At 34.7% G+C, this 15,822-nt stretch overlaps 1 protein-coding gene across 4 annotated transcripts in view; it reads left to right on the top strand.

Annotated features, from left to right (window-relative positions):
• The window catches only part of ATF7IP (activating transcription factor 7 interacting protein), a 124,788-nt gene that overhangs the window by 87,834 nt on the left and 21,132 nt on the right, over positions 1-15,822 (top strand). For all 4 annotated transcript variants that reach the window (XM_025930107.2, XM_086714019.1, XM_086714018.1 and 1 more), the window contains exons 7-9: positions 6,258-6,334; positions 6,923-7,011; positions 10,523-11,161. In XM_025930107.2, the coding sequence (XP_025785892.2) occupies positions 6,258-6,334; positions 6,923-7,011; positions 10,523-11,161 (805 nt within the window). The remainder of the gene's footprint in view (positions 1-6,257; positions 6,335-6,922; positions 7,012-10,522; positions 11,162-15,822) is intronic.

Genomic DNA, 15,822 nt, shown 5'->3' with positions numbered 1-15,822 from the left:
AGGATATGCTGGCCTGGGTATGGAAGTTTTCCCTCCAATTCTTTGGAAGAGTTGAGGAAGACTGCTGTTAATTCTTTAAATGTCTGGTAGAGTTCTCCATTGAAGCCATCTAGTCCTTGGTATTTTTTGTTATTAGGATGTTTTTGATTACTAAGTCAATCTGATTTCTTATTCAGGTCTTGTTCAAATTTTTAATTTTTGATTCAGTCTTGGTTATATATTTCCAGGGAGTTATCCATTTCTTCTAGGTTATCCAGTTTGTTGCCATATAATTGTTCATAGTAGTCTTTTATGATCCTTTTTTATTCTATGGCATCAGTTGTAATGCTTCTCATTCATCTATGATTTTATTTATGTATTCTTTTTTTTTCATAGATAATCTAGGTAAAGGTTTTGCCAATTTGTTGATCCTTTAAAATGCCAACTCTTAGTTGATATTTTTACTACTGACTTTGTGTTCCTGTTTTATTTATTTCTGCTTTAATCATTATTATTTCCTTCCTTCTTCTGAGTTTAGTTTGTTTTTCTTTAGTCACTTGAAGTATAAAGTTAGATTGTTGATTTCAGGTCTTTTTTTTTCCGATTTTTTTTTTCCCCAGAGATAGTGTGTGTGAGCACAAGTCAGGAAGGGGCATGGCAGAGAGGGGGAGAAAGAGAATCCCAGGCAGCCTCTGCACTATCAGGGAGGAGCTCTATACGGGGCTCAATCTCTCGAAAAATGAGATCATGACCTGAGCCGAAATCAAGAGTTGGATGCTTACCTGATTGAGCCACCAAGGAGTTCTGGTCTTTCTTCTTTTTTAACAAAAGCATTTACCACTATAAATTTTCCTCTTACTTGTTTTTTTTTTTTTTTTTTAATTTTTTTTTTTTCAACGTTTATTTATTTTTGGGACAGAGAGAGACAGAGCATGAACGGGGAGGGGCAGAGAGAGAGGGAGACACAGAATCGGAAACAGGCTCCAGGCTCCGAGCCATCAGCCCAGAGCCTGACGCGGGGCTCGAACTCACGGACCGCGAGATCGTGACCTGGCTGAAGTCAGACGCTTAACCGACTGCGCCACCCAGGCGCCCCATCCTCTTATTTGTTTTTTAAGTTTATTTACTTATTTTGAGAGAGAGACAGCGCAGGAGGGGTAGGGACAGAGAGATAGGGAAAGAATCCCAGGCAGAGCCTATGCTGCCAGTGCAGAGCCCAATGTGGGGATCGAACTCACGAAACAGTGAGATCATGTCCTGAGCCAAAACCAAGAGTCAGACACTTAACAGCTATCCAAGTGCCCCTAAATTTTCCTCTTAGTACTACTTCTGCATAAATTTTTCCTATAAATTTGGTATGTTGTATTTTTGTTTTTATTTGTCTCAAGATATTTTCTTAATTTTTTTTTTAATGTTTTATTTATTTTTGAGACAGAGAGAGACAGAGCATGAACGGGGGAGGGGCAGAGAGAGAGGGAGACACAGAATCGGAAGCAGGCTCCAGGCTCTGAGCCATCAGCCCAGAGCCCGACATGGGGCTCGAACTCGCGGACCGCGAGATCGTGACCTGAGCTGAAGTCGGCCACTTGACCAACTGAGCCACCCAGGCGCCCCATGTCTCAAGATATTTTCTAATATCTCTTATGATTTCTTTAATCTATTAGATTAAAAAAATTTTTTTTTACTGTTTTTTATTTTATTTTTTGAGAGAGAGAGAGACAGAGAGCACGAGCAGGGGAGGGGCAGAGAGAGAGGGAGACACAGAACCAAAGTAGGCTCTAGGCTCTGAGCTGTCAGCACAGAGCCCAACATAGGTCTTGAACTCATGAACTATGAGATCATGACCTGAGCCAAAGTTGGCGCTCAACCAACTGAGCCACCCAGGTTCCCCTATCTATTAGATTTTTAAGTGTGTTTTAATTTCCACATATTTGTAACTTCTCCGTTTTGTCTTCTGCTATTGATTTCTACTTTTGTTCCATTGTGGTTGGAAAAGATATTTCATCATTTTCATCTTTATAAATTTGGTGAAGTTTATTTTGTAACCTGATCTATTCTGAAGAATATTCTGTGTGCACTTGAGAAAAATTTGTATTTTTCTGCCATTGGGTGAAAATTTCTACAAATGTCTGTTTGGTCCATTTGGTCTGTGATATTGTTCAGTTTTGCTATTTCCTTACTGAATTTTTCTCCAGATCATCTCTCCGTTATATAGAATGATGTACTGAAGACTCTCACTGTTGTGTTTCTATCTGTTTTTCAGTTCTATCAATGTTTATATCATTTAGAAGCCATGATGTTATGTGCATATATATTTATTAATATTGTATCTGGTCAGTTGATGCTTTTATCATGTTCTTTTTGTCTCTTGTAATAGTTTTTTACTTTAAAAGCTCTTTTGTGTCTTATGTAAGTATGGTCATCCTTTCTCTCTTTTGGTTATCATTTGAATGGAATACGTTTTCCCATTATTTTACTTTCGGCCTGTGTATACCTTTAGATCTAAAGTGAGTTTATTTTTAACAGCATATAGCAGGATCTTGTGTTTTATTCATTAAGCCAGTGTATGTCTTTCTGTGGAGAATTTAATCCATTGGGATTTAAAGTAATTTCTGTAGGGAAGAACTTAATTAGTATTTTGTTAATTATTATCTATTTGTCTTGGAACTGTTTTATCTCTTTTTTTCTTGCTTGCTTACATTCTGTGTGTTTTGTTTATATATTTTTAATTTTTGCAGTGACAGTCTTTAATTTCTTTCTCATTCCCTTTTGTGTATCATCTATAGGTATTTTATCTGTGGTTACCATGGGGGTTACATAGACCATTTTAAACTGGTAACAACTTAACTTCAATCACATTTAAGAACTCTAGTCTTTATATTTTCTCCTCACAGTTTTGTTACTGGTTTTATTATATCTTTTTATATTGTGTATCCTTTAACAAAAATGTGGTTATTTTTGTGTTTAAATTCTATACAAGAATTAAATGTGATTTAATGTACCAACTTTATAGTAATGCAGGATTCTGTATTTGTGTATTTACTGTTACCAGAGAATTTCATCTTTTTTGTGTGCTTTCTAGTTTCTGTCTAATGTCCTTTCATTTTCACTTGAGTGACTCCTCTTAACATTTTTTTGTATTGCATTGTAGATCTAATGGTCATAAATTTCCCTAGCTTTTTATTTATCTAGGAATGTCTTAATTTTGCCTTCATTTTTGAATGAAAGTTTTGCTGGATATAGTATTCTTGCTTGGTAGTTTTTTCTTTCAGCATTTTAAATATATCATTCCACTCCCTTTTAGCCTTCTAGGTATCTGCTGAGAAAACTACTGATAATCTTACGGGAGCTCCCTTGAATGTGGTGGGTTGCTTTTCTCTTGTTACTTTCAGAATTCCTTATCTGTGACCTTTGACACCTTGACCGTGTTTTTCAGTGTAGATCTCTTTGAGTTATTCTAGTTGGAGGTTTCTGAGCTTCTTGAATTTGTATTATCAGTTTTCACCCTCAAATTTAGGGAGTTTTGGCCATTATTCAAAGACTTTCTGCTCATTTTCTTTCTCTTCTATTCTTAGATTCCCATATTCATGTATTGGTCCTTTCAGCATTTTCTCATAAGTCCTTTGGGCTCTTTCCCCTTTTTTTCATTCTTTTTTCTTTTTGCTCTTCTAACTCCATAATTTCAAATGACTTGTCTTCAAGTTCACTAAGTCTTTATTATGCTCAGTACAGTCTGGTGCTGATGCCCTGTAATGAAATTTTCATTTCAGTTACTCTTCAGATCCAAAATTTCTTTTGGTTCTGTTTTAGTTTCTATTTGTTAATATTCTTATTTTCTTCATGCATCACTTTTCTAATTTCATTTAGTTTTCTGTTTCTGTTCTCTATTACCTCATTGAACATCTGTATGTCAGTTATTTTGAATTGTTTAATGGATAATCCATAGATCCCTATTTCTTTAGGGTCAGTTTCTGGAGATTTATTTCTTTGGTGGAGCCGTATTTCCCTGTTTCTTTGTATGTCTATTTCTGTTATTTTGAAATTTGGGCACTTGAAAAAACAGCCACCTTTCCCTGTCTATTCACAGTATATTTATACAGAAAAAGACCTTTATTATTCAACTCAGGTAGATACTCTAGCAACCTCTCAAACTTTTTCTAGAGATGCATTTTCACTGAGGTTGTTTGTGTAATCTCTTATCTGAAGAGTCTTGTCTGTTTCTACTTGGGAGCCCCCCCCCCTCGTCATCTGTCTTCCATATTATAGTTTTCATTTTATAAGCCATTGTTTTGGAGGTCCCCCCTGCTCTCTGTCTGTGCTACTCTAATTTTTCTGGTGCTGTACCAAGTTGATAGGTTTAACTTGTTCTCATATGGCCTCCAGACATCCAACATGTACTACTTCCTTCAGGTCAGGTGAAACAGAAACCAGTGCCTCGGTCAGTACCCTGAAAAGCCATAATGTTGCGTGAATGTTCCACTCTTCTCTTTCCTTTTTAAAGGAGAAGCCACAAGTGAGGAATTTTGATTGTGCCATACTGTGTTGGGAGGGGTTTGGGGTATGGTAGGTAAGTGCAACAGACTTTCTTACTCACTACAATGCATCTCTTCTTGGCCTCACTATTGCTTGGGGTCCTATACTTCTTGACTGGTTTCTGGAATTCTGACAAAGGAAGTTTGGTCCATCGCATGAGAGAAGGAGGGTGTTGGGCTTCCAATTCTACCATCTTGCTGATGTCACCACACTAGTATTTATTTTAAGGACTTCTATCCAGTGACCATACTGTGTTCTAAGCCAATTGTATTTATTTATGCTTTTTTCCTTTTTCTGTTTTTCTCCATGAAATGTTCTTTGCCTTCATCTTAACTATTTTGAATGTACTAATTAATTACTCAAAAGACCTATTTGAAGGTTTTCCTTAAAAACTTTTTTAAAATTGAGAGTGCACAGTTACTTTAATTTGTTTTTCTATTTGTTTAATATGTTTTTGTTCACAGATTTTAAACACCTTTAGAGTAATATATTGTAATTGTATCTTTTGACCTCTCTACATGTATAACTAATACAGTGCCATACTTGTTGATGAAAATTATCCTTTTATCCTATAAAAAGCATCAAGATTTGTTAATTGAGGGTGCCTGACTGGCTCAGTCGGTTAAGCTTCTGACTCTTGATTTCGGCTAAGGTCATAATCTCTCCTGTTCATGGGATCAAGCCCCACGTTGGGCTCTGCGCTGATGGTGCAGAGCCTGCTTGGGATTCTCTCTCTCCTCTCCTTGTGCACTCTCTCTCTCTCTCTCTCTCACTCAAAATAAGTAAACATTTTAAAAAAATTAAAAAGAAAAGATTTGTTGATTGAAAAGAGTGATTAATAGCATGTACTTGATGTAATATTAAGCACTTCAATATTTAATTTGTTTTAATACTTATTGTATTTAACTAAGTCTTGAGAGTTATTTATATTTTTCATTTAAGAAGTAAATAATTATAGTGTAATTACTGATGGAGGCCCAAGTAATGCTTATTAACATGTATAAGAATTCCATGTCTATATTCCCTGTTTTTGGGGGTAAAGGATGAAATTAGTTGATACTTAAGTTTAGAATTGAGACATCTTTTTATGAAGTTACATGTCACCTAGTGGCAAGTATTTATTTTTTAAACAATAACTGTAAAAATAATTTCGATTTGAGAATTTTGATTTGTGACCTTAGGCACCACTTAATTGGTAACCACCTATTTTGGGAAGGAATACATTTGTACCTTGTTTGTTGAGTTTCTGTTGGTAATTTGGTGCCTGCTACGCATGGTATATAGTAGGCATTCACTAGATATTTATTAAATGAGTATGTCTAGTTATTCTTTAGATTCATATTATTAATATTTATCAGCACGTAAACCGTTTTCACATCATTTTATTTACTCATCTTAAAAACTGAGGTATAGGAATTATTATATTAATCTTTCACATGATAAGCAGTTGTCTCAACAGATTAATTTGTTTAAGGCACAGCTAACAAGTGGTAATGCCAAGATTCAAATTCTTGTCTCATGTAGTAATATTTTCTACTATATTATGGAAGTAACAGATAATATGTTGAGAAACCACATCAGGGTTTTGTTTTTTTTTTAATATTAAGTTGGTTTCAGGTGCACAACATAATAATTCAACACTTATATACATTATGAAATGATCACAGTAGGTCTAGTTAAGGTCTTATTTTTAAAGACTCCTTTTGTATTGGGTTTTATTTTACCTGGGTGTTTTTCTCCCCCAGAATCCACCAAACCCACCTGTATCACCAGGAAAGTCTGTGGTTGACGTCAACAGCAATAATAACAATGTGCCATACAGGTGAGAATTGTAAACAATCTGTCAGATTTTTAACAGAACAAGGTTCTGATTCTCTTTATTTTATAAGAATGTTTTGGAGTATATTTCTAGTTATTTTGTAGAGAAGTTTAGTATCCTAAATTAAATAGATTTTTTGTTTGTTTATTTGTTTTGTTTTGCTATAATTATTCATTTGTGGTTGGTTACTGGCTTTGCTAATTTATTATAAGGCTTTTCTTTGGTCATTTAAGATTTAACAACTTGTGTTAAATAGAATTCTTTCAAAGTAACTGAGAAATGCTTTGATTAGGGGTAATAAGAACAAATGTCTACAAATACTAGGATATACGTTTGGTATTTTGGTAAAAATGTTAAGGACATTAGAATCTAAGAGAAAGACTCTTCCTTAATGCCATAGACCCCAGCGTGCTGAAATCTTTGTGCCATCTTGGCCTCAGCATATTCATTTGCACTTTAGTGCTATAGTACCCAAATCTAGTCGCCCTTTTCCCCCTATGGACCACTGCTTTCTCTATTCATATATTGATGTCCTCCGGAATGGCATTTGCATTGACTATTTGTGTGTATGTATATATGTATATTTTGTAGAAATGCAGGCACAGTGAGACAGATGCTGGAGTCCAAAAGGAATGTAAGTGAGAGTGCACCAACATCCTTTCCAACCCCTGTGAATACAGGTAATATTTTTAAACAACAAAATAACATTTTCTTAGGAATTTTATAAAGGCTTTAGTTCTCTGTTCTTACATTATTTTGAGACTGAAATGATCTAAGGAACTGAGCATATTTATCTAAGCTTAAATAATGAGTACAAAATTTTATTTAAAAATCAGGATTACAGATATGCAAGAAAATATAGGAATTCAAGTCTCTAGTGTGTCTCAAACTTTCTGGTTTCCATATCCCTGTATAATCTTAAAATATTATTAAGAATCCCAAAGAACTTTTGTTTTTGTGGCTTATAGTAATTGATATTTACTTGGAGTAGAAATTAAAATACAAACTTTTACATGTTTATTCATTTAAAAATAATAACAAACCTGTATCATGTAAACACAAATAACATGGTTTAAAAAAAAATTTTTTTTTAGTGTTTATTTATTTTTGAGAGAGAGACACAGCATGAGTGGGGGAGGAGCAGAGAGAGGGAGACACAGAATCTGAAACAGGCTTCAGACTCTGAGCTGTCAGCACAGAGACTGATGAGGGGCTCGAACCCACGAACCATGAGATCATGACCTGAGCTGAGGTCGTACGCTTAACTGAGCCACCCAGGCACCCCACAGATAATGTTTTAACGAAAAAATAACTATTTCCCAAGCTTAAAGCAATTAGTGGAAGTGTTGCTGTCTTAGAGTTTTACAAATCTGTCTTATACTTAAAACATTAAGACAGTTGAAGATAGCTAGATGCTTCTATCTGTCTCTGCATCCATTCTCTTGCAATTTGTTGTTTTGGTGGAAGTATTTGAATAAAGTTCAGTCTCATACAAATATGTATTTGGAAAAGGGCTAGCCATTTTAGATGATTTGTGAATATTGTTTGACACAGTCAAGTAGTTTATTAATGGTTAGTTGCAAAGTAGAATGTGAAACCATATCAATGAACTTTTCTAAGTTTTTCAGTAAAATCTATTTGTCTGTCTTGGATGGATCTTTTACGAATATCATTCATCAATCATTTGGAAAATACTCACTGAGTTATGTAAGGCTTCTATTATTGACACCTCAATAAACTTTTTAAAAAGCACATTGATTCTGGAGCGTCCAAGTAGCTCAGTCGGTTAAGCATCTCACAGTTCATGAATGTGAGCCCCGTGTTAGGCTCTGCACTGACAGTTCGGAGCCTGGGGCCTGCTTCAGATTCGTGTCTCCCTCTCTCTCTCTCTCTCTCTCTCTCTCTCTCTCTGCCCCCTCCCTCTTGTGCTCTCTCTCAAAACTAAATAAATGTTTAAAAAAAAAAAAACTTAAAAAAAAATAAATATCACATTGATTTTTGTCAGAAATGTCTTTGAAGATTTGGGAAGCTGTCATGCTCTTAGTGGCAGATACATGTTTTTCCAGAGTTCTAATTTTTTTTTTTTTTTTTGAAAACTCGAATTGTATTATTGCCAATAAATACTATTAGTTGTTTTCTTTGACTGCCAAGGTTTATTTTCAAGAAAAGGTTTGTTGGGGCACCTGGGTAGCTCAATTGGTTAAGCATCCAACTCTTGATCTCAGCTCAGGTCTTGGTCTCAGGGTCATGAGTTCAGGCCCCGCTTTGGGCTCCATGCTGGGTGTGGAGCCTACTTAAAGAAAAAAGAGAGAAAGAAAGAGAGAGAGAGGGAGAGAAAGAGAGAGAAAGAGACAGAGAAAGTAAGAAGAAAGAAAGAAAGAAAGAAAGAAAGAAAGAAAGAAAGAAAGAAAGAAAGAAATTTGTTAAATACCCAGTGTGAATAATCACAGAATGTCTGTAAGTCATTCTTCCAACTAAAAATGGTCTTCTGTGAAAAAGGTGGTTACCTTAGTTTTATAACTCAAACAGTAGTACAAGCATTTTGCTTTGAGCCAAACACGCTACTTTGGCATGCAGTGGTAATGCTTGTTGTAGATTTCCTATTTTTTCACGCAGAATACTAAGACCTGTACTCAAGGGCTGAGATTTAATAATAGTTTCTACTACTTCATCATGGACATTCTTGAGTGAAACTGACTTTGTTTTTTACTGTGAACATTTGGGGGTAAAGAATGTATTGACAGTTTGGTACCACTCAATACCTTGATTTTTGTACTGAGGCATCAAGAAGTTTTGCTCACCATTGCTTTTGCTCCATCAGTGCAGATATTTACATGGTGAAAAAAATCAAGTAATGTCTTACTGTTATGAAAATAGTTTTGATATTACCAGCTCCCTGAGAGGGTCTCAATAATCTGCACGTGTTCCCCTGGATAACACTTTGAGAATTGCTACTCTAGTGTGCCTATTGTTTTGGAAACAGTACAGATCAGTGAGAAAGAAGCTTGGTCATCAGTTCGAAACCTGTTCAAATAAAAATAAAGATAAATAGGGGCCACTGGGTGGCTCATTCGGTTGAGCGTCCAACTTCGGCTCAGGTCATGATCTCGCAGTTCGTGAGTTTGAGCCCCGTGTCAGGCTCTGTGCTGACAGCTCAGAGCCTGGAGCCTACTTCAGATTCTGTGTCTCCCTCTCTCTCTGCCCCTTCCCTGCTCATGCTCTGTCTCTGTCTGTCAAAAATGAATAAATGTTAAAAAAAAAAAAAAAAAAGAAAGATAAATAGTTGAGCCAAAATTACTATAAAACTTCAGTGACCAGCATTTTGATTTTCTCTGGTTTTGGTATTAACTCCCTTATTTCTTAATTCATCTCCCATCTTCAGTGTGTTATGTCCTATATTGTATAATGTCATTAGAGTTTCAGTAGAGGCAGCTTCCCCTTCTTGGTTCCTCCCAGGTAATTCAGTAAAACTTAATCCACAGATAGAGGTTTCACACATGGTCCGAATGATAAAATACCATGGCCAAGCTTCCTTTATTCATTAATAGTGATGATTCTAACTAGATTGTCTATTTGAGTTTACATATTGTCATTGTCCTAAGGCATTTATATTTTTAGTGTAGTTTCAAAATTATCTGTATAGCTTCACCAAGTTCAGTGTTTTTTAGTCATTTTACCAGTTACTCTGAAATGACGATAGTAATTTTCAGGCACTGTTTTGATACTGAGAGATTAGTCTTCCATATTAGTCATAAGCTGTGTGCCAAAAATAGATGCAAAAATGTTTCTATAAATTTAATTCTAAGAATTTCTAAAATCTAAGGGGCCCCTGTGTGGCTCATTCAGTTGAGAGTCTGACTCCTGATTTCTGCTCACGTCATTGTCTTGCGGTTCATGAGTTCAAGCCTCACTGCATTGGGCTCTGTGCTGACGGTGCTGATCCTGCTTGGGATTCTCACTCTCCCTCTCTCTGCCCTTCCCTGGCTTGCTTTCTGTCTGTCTGTCTGTCTCTCTCTCTCTCTCTCAAAATAAATAAAGTTTAAAAAAGACTTCCAAAATTTAAGTCTTGAAGAAATTGTATTATGAAAGACTTTACTGTAGCAATTGCAGTGCATTAAATTTGTATTGTATTATCCTAGCTGATAAATGAAGACAGCCATTTAAACTGAGACTTCTTTTTTCTTTCTATAGTATCTTCAACCAATCTTGTCACTCCTCCAACAGTTGTCAGTAGTCAACCTAAGTTGCAGACTCCAGTTACTTCGGGTTCTCTGACAGCAACATCAGTTCTTCCTGCACCCAACACAGCTACAGTAGTTGCTACTACTCAGGTGCCTAGTGGAAATCCCCAACCTACAATCTCTTTACAACCTTTACCAGTGATTTTGCATGTACCTGTTGCGGTATCCTCCCAGCCTCAACTCCTACAGAGCCATCCAGGGACTTTAGTGACCAATCAACCGTCTGGCAACGTTGAGTTCATTTCTGTGCAAAGCCCACCTACTGTGAGTGGTCTCACCAAAAATCCAGTATCCTTGCCAGCCTTGCCAAACCCCTCTAAACCAAACAATGTTCCTTCTGTGGCCAGTCCTAGTATTCAAAGGAACTCTCCTGCCAGTGCTGCAACCTTAGGAACAACACTTGCTGTACAGGCTGTTCCAACAGCACACTCTATTGTACAAGCCACAAGGACTTCTTTACCTACAGTAGGCCCATCGGGACTCTATAGTCCATCAAATAATCGAGGTCCTATACAGATGAAAATTCCAATTTCTGCTTTTAGTACTTCGTCTCCTGCAGAACAGAGCAGCACTACTACCCCAAGAATTGGTAAGTCACTATATAGGCTTACTAATAGAAATACAAGCATGTTAATGGCCTTTAGATAATTGAATATTTGTGTTTGTGGAAGTGCTATCTTTATTTGAAGAAGAAAGTAAATAGAATACCCTGGAGATTACTTTTAGTAAGTTTTTAGCTACCTAAGAAATGATGTTGTTAAAATGGTATTTGAGATACAGTTTATTTTGAATGAAACGTTAACATTTGTAATGTAGCTTTTAGTAATTTTTCCTAATCTGGGTGAAATTTTTCCTTTAGGCTTTGAGGCAAGCATTATGAATTTCTTTTATTATGCGTTTGGTAGGAATATCTGAATAGAACAAATTTATTTTAAAGTATCTAATTTACAGAATATATGCATATAAGAGGAAATAACAAACAACATATCTTCCCTACCCATGTGGAAAAATCCTTTGTGCATTCATCACTCCGGTCTTCTAAATTTGAACAATTTAAAAATAGGTTCTTCTCTCTAATTTATTATAAAATGTTTGACTGCTTCTTGTTTTATCTTTTATATATTTCCCCTGTGACATAGTATATGATTATGTTTGTATATGTCTGTATACTCTCCAGAATTGCAAAAAGGAGAAATGGATTTTACCTGTATTTAAAATCTGTAAAACTTGGGGCGCCTGGGTGGCGCAGTCGGTTAAGCATCCGACTTCAGCCAGGTCATGATCTCGCGGTCCGTGAGTTCGAGCCCCACGTCAGGCTCTGGGCGGATGGCTCAGAGCCTGGAGCCTGTTTCCGATTCTGTGTCTCCCTCTCTCTCTGCCCCTCCCCCGTTCATGCTCTGTCTCTCTCTGTCCCAAAAATAAATAAACGTTGAAAAAAAAAATTAAAAAAAAAAAATAAAATAAAATCTGTAAAACTCTATGTCTTCCTTGTCTTTAGAAAGCACACATTTTGTATGCGTTATTGAACTTACTTATTCTTCATTTCTGGCCTCACATTTATTTCCACTATTGTAAAGTGGCTAAATGGGTAGGCATAATGTGTATAGTGAAATTGTTGTAATATCTCTTACTGATATAGTGACCATGAAATATAAGAAACATTCTAAAATACAAAATTACTTTTGTAAGTGAGATATACAAGCCTTTTGTTTTCTTTAATTTCCCATGTAGCCATTAGTAGTGTATTTGCCCTTCAAGTATATTTACTCATATAAATAGTGATTGCATTTTGTATTTCACAAGGCTGTTGAGAGAATAAATGAGTGGCTGATCAGAATTAACAGTGGACTGGAGCTAAATATCAGCTTCATACAAATTTACATCTGGGATATAAGAAGAAATCTGAAATTTTATATAAAAATGCAATTATTAATATGAGTATTTAAAATGTAAATGCTTGCATAGTACAGTAACAGTATTTGTTAGCCATATCTGCTACCACTTTATTCTTTAGACACTCTAATCCATGTTTGCAGCACTGAAGGATACTTGCTTTTTAAATGAGGTCAGTGAACAAGATTTTAAGGGGGTTACTTCATTTTTCTTTAACTTCTTTTTTTCTAATCCTTAGTATTTTTTAATATGTCAGGTAGAAGGTGATTTCTCCTAGACATTGTTTTATGTGATTTTTGAGTTTTTCCACTTTATGAAAGATTGAGCCTAAGTTGACACTTTTTAATTCATGGTAACAAAATAAGACAAATCCTTAAATATAGAAGTTTTCCTAAAAGACCATGGCCTGAAAAGAAATAAATAACTTAAAAGATATTGTTTAGTTTTGTGAATGCTCATACCCTAAATACTTCTACAGGTATCAGAGTTATAATTTAATTATTCTGTTTTCTTAAATATTTATGAACATTTGTTGACACAAAGGGTATATGTTTCCCAAAATTACCTAGCTAAGGTATTCTATTAGTCATAGTAAGTGTCAGTTTGTTTCATATTCATTTAATGACTTGACTGTTCTTAATTGTTTTGTATGTAAAACTAATAATTTTCACAATCATTTTTAATCAGTACATCATTCTACTTATGTGATAATATACATTTATACTTACACTTAAAATTAATTTTTTAACATATATTTATTTAACACATTTTATGTACTTTATTGTATAAATTATTTTAAGGCGATCATTGTTTCAAGTTCTATTTAGAGTGCTTACCTACATTTGAAAGTAACTTATTGGATATTAACCATAAATGTGAATGATAAGCTTTCTTTGCATACTGTTCATAATGTTAATTAGAATGAGATCTGATGTGGCATGCCTGGGTGGCTCAGTCAGTTAAGCGTCCGACTTCAGCTCAGGTCATGATCTGATGGTTGGTGGGTTCAAGCGCCGCATCAAGCTCTGTGCTGACAGCTCAGAGCCTGGAGCCTGTTTCAGATTCTATGTCTCCTTCTCTCTCTGCCCTCCCCCACTTGCTCTCTGTCTCCCTCTGTCTCAAAAATACATAAACATTAAAAAAACAAAAGAATGACATCCGATGCAATGATATATTTTTTTATCATGCAAAATTTTAGAGGTGCCATCAATGACATTAAAGTAGGCCTTTAGCTATTTAGGCTTCCCAAAACCTAAACTGAAGTCATATGGCAAATTTTGGCTGAATATGAAGGTTGAAGCCAACTTTTAATACATTTGTAGTATGCTAAATATATTAGTTCTATAATTAAAACATTTTAAGTCTTATACTTATGTAGGTATTATTGATTTAATGAGAACATAAGCTATCCAACTAGAATGCATGAATTTGCATTTTATTATAGTTCATGTCCCCTTATGTATTAAGTCAGTATTTTCTGTTTCTATAGTAAAGTAAAAATCATCCTAAAGACTGCTAGGAGATTTAGGGTATAAGTTGTAGTTAATATTATTTATTCATGAAATATTGAATACCTATAACTCTTCTAAAATCCTGCAGGCACACAGAAATGTACAAAATAGTTCCTATTCTCACCAAACTCACAATTAAATAGGGAACCTTGCCATTAAATAAGTAATTAACTATAAATGTGATGAATGTTAAGATATGAGGTTCCTGTGAGAGGATGTGGGAGATCTGGAAAAGGTATGTGATAATATATGGAAAGGTGATAGGCAGAGGAATTAAAGGATTTTTGCAGAGGAGTGTGACATCCCTGAACACTGGCTGCAATAAGAAGAATGCTTTGGCGAGGATAAAAGTAGGGTTAGAGAGACCAGTTAGGAAGCTGTGGTAGTAATTCAGATGAGAGATGGTGTTGTGAAAATGATTTAAAAGTTTTGCATTCAATTCATTTCAATACACCAAATATCCAGCACCTAATAAGGAATACTACTAATTGGCACTTCTGTAAAAACCCTTTTGTGACTTCAGTAAAAATACAGTGTTGGTTAAATATGACATCATCTTTTAAGAATAGTAAAATAGAGAGGCTTCCCAAACGATAGAAAGATTTTAAGGTACAATTTCTAATTTCTCACCCTGACCAGTTTTATTGATAGATTTACAGTCATCTGAAGTAGATATTATAAGTGAAATGGTAAACTGTTACATTAAGAATCAAAAAAGTCTACAATAAAGGCACAGGGAATATTAATTAAAAACCTAGATTAAGGAAGATTATTACAGTTATGGGAATAAAATCCTTCTAAGCCCAAATGAATATATTCTAACATTATATATAAAAAACTTTGGTGGTAAATCACTGATGTTTTGTAATGTCATCAGTGTATATTAATACTCGGCCATGTAGGATCAGTAAAATGGAATTTGTTTTTTACTAAGTAATATTTCAGGAACTTCACAGTCCAGAAAAGATGCTGATGTATTATAAATGAAGTACTTTTCAGATATTTTTTTTTAAAAAGTAAGGAATATATTAATATATTCTTCCTACAAGAAAACTAAGATAATTTAAAAAGGGTAGGGAGAAATTATAAGGGCCTCCTTTTTACTTCTGTAGCCTGGAAAACCCTCTTTTAATAGGTAGATGTTTATCCAAAATTTTTTGACATACAGGTGTGTGTGTGTGTGTATGTGTGTATTTTATATATAATGAAATACATAGTAGTGTTTCCTTTTAGCATAAATAATTTACTTTATATGTGTTCTGATGATTTGAAATGAAAGAATTCCCATATTTTAACCAAGAATATTACTATCTACAGAAAGCAAGGATAAGAATTTTTCAGCATTGGAAATTCACCACATTACCAAAGAGGAAAAGCTAAATAATTACCTCAGTAGATGCTAAAGACATTTGATAAAGTTTAATACCTTCTCTTTAGAAGTTGAGTCAGAAAACCATACTTGATTGATTTTCTCTGCTGTTCTAGAAGTAACTTTTGTGTGTATGTATGCATGTGTATCACAAACTCAATGTAAGTTAATTGAAAAATGACTAAAGAAAAATCTGATTTAACTACTGAGATTATGCATGTAAATTTTCTCAGAATCCTCGTGTAATGATTTTGCTAATGAATTTATTATACTTTTTGCCATTTTATTAAATCTTTTTCTCCAAAGATATATAGTATGGAAAAATTGTATTTTATTTAACCATTTACTTATGTGAGGATGTTTAAGTTGTACGTATCCTAAATTATTTCCAAAGATATTCCCTAGGATAGAATTAAATATTCTGGGCAATGGGTATGTGAAAATTTTTTCTCTATTGTAAATTTGCTCTTTTGAAAG

This window comes from Puma concolor, chromosome B4 (assembly GCF_028749965.1).
Source record: "Puma concolor isolate L17-30 chromosome B4, mPumCon1.1.hap2, whole genome shotgun sequence".
Classification (NCBI taxonomy): Eukaryota; Metazoa; Chordata; class Mammalia; order Carnivora; family Felidae; genus Puma; species Puma concolor.
Note: the sequence above shows the minus strand (reverse complement) of the source record. Positions and strands in the feature narration are given on the sequence as shown.